General features: G+C 43.3%; 1 protein-coding gene across 2 annotated transcripts in view; it reads left to right on the top strand.

Annotated features, from left to right (window-relative positions):
- Window positions 1-1,130: 1,130 nt before the first annotated feature.
- The window catches only part of sash1a (SAM and SH3 domain containing 1a), a 152,742-nt gene continuing 146,918 nt past the window's right edge, over window positions 1,131-6,954 (top strand). The window contains exon 1 of one of the 2 annotated variants that reach the window (XM_034143713.1): window positions 1,131-2,583. In XM_034143713.1, coding sequence (XP_033999604.1) covers window positions 2,080-2,583 — 504 coding nt within the window. In that variant the 5' untranslated portion in view covers window positions 1,131-2,079. The remainder of the gene's footprint in view (window positions 2,584-6,954) is intronic. The other variant, XM_034143712.1, reaches the window with a different exon arrangement.

Below are 6,954 nucleotides of genomic sequence, written 5' to 3'. Positions count from 1 at the left end.
GGAACATCAGCTGGGATACTATGGTGTTTAAATGTAATTTATCTTTTTAATGTTTCTATATGTGGGTCTTTTGAGCTTTGTTTGGAAGGTCACACTGTGTAACAGGGGTACCAACCAAAATGACGTTCTTCAGTATTAACACAGACACTTTTGGTTTATTTTGCTAGGGACTAGCTGCATAATCATTATGAATTCTGATGTCAGTCCCAGCTCTAATGTATCATATCACATTCTGCACACGTTTAACCCCTATTGCTCCTGTCAGTCAAACCACATCATAGCAGTATTTACAAAGGATGAGGGACAATAGAGCATTTCTGAGTAATTTTTGATGTCAGAAGCAGACGGGTAAATCACGGGAAATGTCAACTAACTCCAGAGTGATAGGTCTTGGAGAATGAAGGATCTTCACAGGTGCACACCTCTTCCTCTGACATTCTGACATGCATTTCTGGCACATTTTTGACACTGCTTCTCCAAAAAGAGACTGTTTAATATGCTTCTCAACTCCTCCTTGACTGGTGTGTTTGTTCTCCAGCCCTGCCGCATGTCATAATGTGCCGAGGCAAATCACTTCCAGCCCTCAGCCGAGATGGTGATTGTATCAAACTGACCCCTAACAAGCTGTCAGATCACATTTGCTAAAGCATGCATCAGCACCGGCCCGCTTGGCACCCATTTGGACAGAGTGGACTGGTCATATTCAAGGAGAGTTATTGCCTTAGTTATCTATGAAAACAGAGCAAGACAGAGACAGACAGTTGGACTTTTCTCATACCAATAAGGATGGCATCCAGTGATGCACTTTAATGTAGGGAGTGGAACTATACTTGCTTTCAAATGTTGTAAAGTCTTAATGAAATTGCATCAAATGTTTGTGCATACAGATAATGGATGGAGGAGTTGGTATCTTAGTTTGTCCTATTACATCAGCTCCTGTGCTGTGAAATCTTCAGTTCCCCAGTTACCACATAGAGGGAGCTCATGCGTATTGAGAAACCAAACCTGGAAAGGCTGAATGAGTGAGAGCGTGTGTGTGTAAGAGAGGGAGAGAGAGAGAGATAGAGAGGGGGAGAGCGAGCGAGAGAGGTGCGGAGAACGAAATCACATCGTAGGGGAAGAACAACGTGACACAAACCAGGAGCTCGGATATCCATTTCAGCCGTGCGACAGGTATAACATGCTCTTTCACTTTGGAGTAACTTCGGCCAAGTCGGTGGGAATCTTGTGACACACTGTGTGTCCCGAAGCGGCGTGACAAGTTGGGAGAAGGGGAAAAAACGCTCTGGCATCACTATTTTTAAATGGGTACGGCGAGATTTGGGGGGCGTGGACGGTAGAGGAGCAGCAGTGAGCATGTTGGCTCCTGGCTGCAGCTCCAGTGTGGTGATGTGCCGGGTGCAGGAACTGGACTACGCGTAGACTGAGCGGCTGTTGGACGCGGAACCGGGAGGTTGCCGTCAATTTTCGGCAGCCGACTTTCTGTCATTTTGAAGCCCGTTTTGGATCATTTGGATTTATCTTTTCATCGCACTGTCGTTCGGCGATACAGAGGACTACAAGGAAGCGGGATCAGCCGTGAAAACGACGCAGCAGCTGCCGTGCGTAACGGACGAAATCTGGGAAAGCAGCTATTTGAATGACAATAGTTTGAGCAACGGCAAGCTTATTTGTTAAAGAACTCCTTATTATTCGGATTGACTGTGCATGGTAGCCTAAGTCAATTACATGCTAAGATGACGTTTGGGATTTGAAAGCTGTTGAAGTGAAACTGAAGTGATCCCAATGTGTAAATATTGACAGGTGTTACAGTCATACTGTCCGTCAGGCTGAGCCTTTAATTCACTTACAGCTCTGTTTTTATGTCTGCAAACACCGCGGACAAAACGGGTTTAGGTTAACTAACAGTTGGTATGGATAATCCGCACACTATTTAATTCAGTTACCTTTACTTCGCTAATACTCAAAGATAGGACATTGTTTTAGCGACCTTATCATGAGTTTGAAACGCCGCATGGGAAAGTAACCATTACTTAGACTTTTCCCCACCAAGTTGTAGCCAATCTGGCAACAGCCAAAATGACAAGCAACGGACCTGTTATCGTTTTCGAGTGGCTGAAGACCCTCCAGCTTGCCCAGTACGTCGAGGCTTTTGTGGATAATGGATATGACGATCTGGAGGTTTGCAAACAAATAGGCGACCCCGACCTGGATGCCATCGGCGTCTACATGCCTCACCACAGGGAGAGGATTCACGACGCGGTGAGAAGGCTAAAAGATGAAGCCAACGAGACGGCCAGTGGACTCTACTTCACCCTGGAGCCGATGCCACCCGCAGCTGAGCTTTATACCAGTCACATGGTGGACCAGTACGAGTCCAAACTGCGGGGATCCAAGTCCTGGACAGAGCCCAACAGTGAGCGGGTTGGGCGCAACGGTGGGTACATGGGCGCGCAGAGGAACCTGACGCTGGGCAACAGGAGGGAGCTGGTGATTTACCCCAAGCTGAAGCTGAAGATCATGATCAGGGATAAGCTCATCAGAGATGGCATCAACCTCTCAAAGCCGCCCTACTCTAATAAGGTAAGAGGAACATGGATAAACACAGGTCATGATGGTCATATGGCACAATAGGGACCACCACCTGTCAAATGTCATTCAAACAATGGAGCAAAGCGTCTCCTGTCCTATTCTCATACACAGCAACATTTGCCACATAAAAAGTCAATAAGTCTGATATTCACTTTGAAAATATGCATACAGTCTCTCAACTTTTGACTCAATTTGATACATTATTTACAAGAGTTGGTTATAAAGGCCACACAAAAATATAATTTTCTTAACTAAACAGATGATTTGCAGTGGTGGTTGTTATGAAGTTTATATGGGGCTGTTGCCTGCTTCATATGTCATGTTGTTGAAAGCCTACTCTACTGTAAGTCAGACAGATGCACCACTTTTGTTAATGGCGTATTGCAATCATGTGTTTTAACATCAAAATAAGGTCAAATAAACTGAGCCATAGGTAAATGCCAGTGCGATGCCTAAACATTTCAGCCCTGCTGCACTTTGCAGAAGTGTGAGTGGTTTGTGTCACAGTGAATGATGGGAGTGAAGTTGCCAAAGATCAATGAGCAGAGTGCAGAGAGGAGATCCTAACGGAGCTTTCACCCTGTCTGTGATTTCATGTAGGAGGAAAAGATTTACACTCTGATTATTAATCTACTCTGACCTCACCTGTCCACTGACTTGCCTCTGCATTCAGTGTGGGTGGATTAACCAGGCCCATGAGGATATAAGCCCTGGCTTTTTGCTGTGATGAATGGTCAATGGGCTATCAATGGCAGAGACAGTAAATGAAGAGCGCCCAGCTGGGTATGCTGTCGCACTCCTGGAACCAGGCTGAAAGGGCCTCTTGTTTTTACAGGACTGCTAGTGACCTTTTCTTCAGAAGTGTCTGAATAATATGCTTTACCAGCTGTGAGGCCTCCACTGAATGACTGCTTACATACAAGGAGGCACTGCAGGCCATTGAGGAGTCAGAGGCCGAGACCTTTGTCGTTTTTACTGGGGCTGACGGTAACATATAGTTTTATTTACAACTGAATGCTTAACCTGACACTTTCAAGTTGAGTGAGCTGGTTGGCATGGACTTTTGAGTTGAATAATTCTATGATTGACATAATTTCATAGAGAATGAATTACCTAGAAGTCAAGTATGTTAGTTGTCCTGGCCTTATGGCACACTCAAGTGGATCTTTTCTTTAACCTGTTAATAATTTGCACACTTGACCGTTTTGAGTAGTTATGGGTTCTCTGAAAATGGATGGAGTTTTACTCAAATCTTTACGAAAGAGATTCAACAGAAGAAGTAAGACTGGGAATCATTCCCAAAGGTATTTGTTAATTCCTGGTTATGTCCGTGTGTCAGTTGAATTGTCTGTTTGGATATGCAAATAATGATGCGCAGGTGTGTAACCGCTTTTTATCACATGCCCTTTGAACTGAAGCAGATCCTGAAGATATGCTGTTTTTCATGTGGCGATATCCAATCATGATGACATTATCTACCTCGTGTATCCACATAATCTAAATGAACCCTTTTCAGTACTTGCTTGTCTTTTTTAACTGAGTATTCACATTTGTGCAGTATTTGTAATCTCTTGTGTATGTCTGCCACTTTGCTTGATTTTAAATCCCAAAGAGATTAAGGATTGTTGAGGGATTATTTGACAAACCAGGGCTAAAACAAAGTTTAAGTTTCAAAGGGTAAGCTATCTATTGTTTTGAAGGCTGTATTTATTTAAAGCCAAAGCTTGGCCACTGAGGTTTTGGTGGGGAATGAGTAGGTCAAGGTCTCTCTCTGACATTCTGACTCTCTCTTTGTGTATGTGTCTAACCCTGTAGTTTTGAATTGGCTCCAGCCCAGTGCTTTTCTCCCCAGGAGGAGTGAGGAGAGTGTGAGAGATTGTGCTGTGACCAGCTGATGGAGGTTTGACTTACTGGGCTGTGATTGGCCTAAGGATATCGCTCTTCTTTCTGCCTTTGACACAAGATGACAACCCCAGTGGAGTCTGAGAGCAGAGAGCCAGACTCGGGGCAATTACAGGACACACAATGTCAGTCTCAAGGGATGTTCCTTGTATAGTATATCCACGATCTCCATCCACATTTAAACTGTCCTCTGTGCTCAAAATAAGCAGGGATCCTCATGGAGCAGTCTGACAGCCCTCTGCTCATCTTTGTGTTACCAGCTTTGTCTCCATTGTTTGCCAGTATGCAAAAACCAGAGGCAGTGTAAATGCTACGATTCAGAAATCCTCTCTAGCGTGTTCTAGATTATTATCAAACAATTCACCGAATGGGCTCTGCTGGGTGTAATAAATACCCATGATCCTTATCAAGGCCGTAGAGACCCCTTGTCTGAGAGAGTATTATTTCTTATGATGTAAACAAACACTTGTCCTACGACTGCACATTTCTCATCAGGGAACAATAAGCAGAGAAGATGGTGCTGCCTATTTGCCTGTTGTCAATGCACTGGGGTCGTAGAGTTATCTTTTATTGTTTTGGTTAAAATAAATGTCTTTGTATTGACAATAAATATGTTGAGAAGAAACTGTCAACTGTTTTTTGGAGTTTTGGAGAGGTGCTGTATATGGTGCCAGCGAGCTGCTTACTGGGCACGCTATTGTTATCTCAAAACACAAAAGAACGTACATTTCCCCTCTGTGGGACTAATAAAGGTATTCTGATTCTGAACCCAACCTAGTGGGTATCTGATGACATTCGAGACCTTGTCTAATGCAATGAAGTAGAAGGGTTTTTTTAATTATCAGATAAGTGTAGCAAAAATTAAGTGTTATTTGATTGGAAACATCTAATAACACTTAATCCATCCCCCTTATGTTCCTCCAGTTTTTGTTTAGTGAAATACCTCTTCAATTAAATGAAATCTCTTTAAAATGTGTTCTAATCCAGGTCCCATCCAAAAACTGCTTCTAGAATTGGTAGACATAATAGAGCCTTATTGTTAGTGCTGTGATTCGTGAGGAAGTGGAGGCTAAACACTGGAAGATTCTCCATTGTTTGTATGGAAGCTGATGGAGCCGCATGTCCTTTCACTTGTCTGATTTGCATTCCCAATTTCCGTCTATTGAAGCGGACTGCGGAGGCATGTGTCCAGCAGTGTGCCGATGGGTGGGTGATAAAAACCTGGGTGTCGTGCAGAGAGAGAGAGAGAGAGAGAGGGTAGTAAATATGTAGACGCGTTGTTTAAGCTGGTTTAACAAGGCTTGGTTGGTGCTTGGAGGAAAGTTTGACGTTCAAGTCGTTTCTTCAATTCCCACAGAACAGCTGATCAAATGTGTAGGGTGGGAATCATGAGGCCTGCAGCTTAACGGCCCTGAAGAATGTAAGAAATGCAGTGGACACCCAGAGGTGTTGTTCCTGTCTGGGGGTGGGGGGGTAAGCAGAAGGCAAGGTACCTTTTTAACTGACTGTTTTATTAGCTTTCCATTACAAAGAAGGGAAAAAAACAGGAAGTTCACCACCTTGCATGTCAAACACTCACCTCACTTCCTGTTTCAGTCCTTTTATCTAGATTAGTATCCCAGCACTCTTTTCTGGCAGGAAATTAAGTTTCTTTTTGAGATGACCCCTTGTCGGCCCACTGGTTAGAAAGGGCCTTCGGGCTGACTGGACAACTGCCAAGGCTTGGTGTGAAAATCCTTTAAAAAAAAAAAAATCTAATGTGTTGGAATCCAAGCTTTCATATATATTTCCACTGCAGTGTCACCAATATTTAAACAGACAGCACAGAGAATCTCCATAGATCTGAAGATTAAAAACAGTGCACGGATTTGTATTTAAGCATCAGTGTTATATATTTGTTCCATCCTGTTTTCCGAACTATGCATGTTATTGTAATACGACAAATACTTAATATAAGGCTAGACCCAGAGCTTTTCATTACCCTCTGTGAAACACTTCAGTGAACGCTTTTCACTAGCTTCTCATTTAGCCTATGTTTTTTGGCAAATATCCTCCTCATCTTTGTCCCATGCTACAGGGCTGGCATTTTGCCATAATGGGGGAGAAAGCCTTTCACAACAGCCTTGGTTTTCCATGTGCTCTGCTGAAGCTCTGTTTGCTTAGTTTTTATTAAAGGCTTCTTAAAGGCATAATCAGCCAAGGGCTCATAAAGGGGAAGTTATAAAGAAGTCAAGGACCAGCCTCTATTGTCCTGAGAGAACAGAGAAAGTCAATTAGCAAAATGGTTATTTGGAGCACTAAAAAGAGACAGATTATGTTCCCATCAGATGGAAAAAGACACATACACCCACTTCGGGCCTCTTTTCTTAAACAGCTTGTGTTTAGGGCCTTTTTAAATCATCTTTATAACCAAGTACTAGTATTTACCTCTTAGGAGAGCTGGGTGTGGTAAGGACTGAT

The sequence above is a fragment of the Trematomus bernacchii genome, unplaced genomic scaffold (assembly GCF_902827165.1).
Source record: "Trematomus bernacchii unplaced genomic scaffold, fTreBer1.1, whole genome shotgun sequence".
NCBI lineage: Eukaryota > Metazoa > Chordata > Actinopteri > Perciformes > Nototheniidae > Trematomus > Trematomus bernacchii.
Note: the sequence above shows the minus strand (reverse complement) of the source record. Positions and strands in the feature narration are given on the sequence as shown.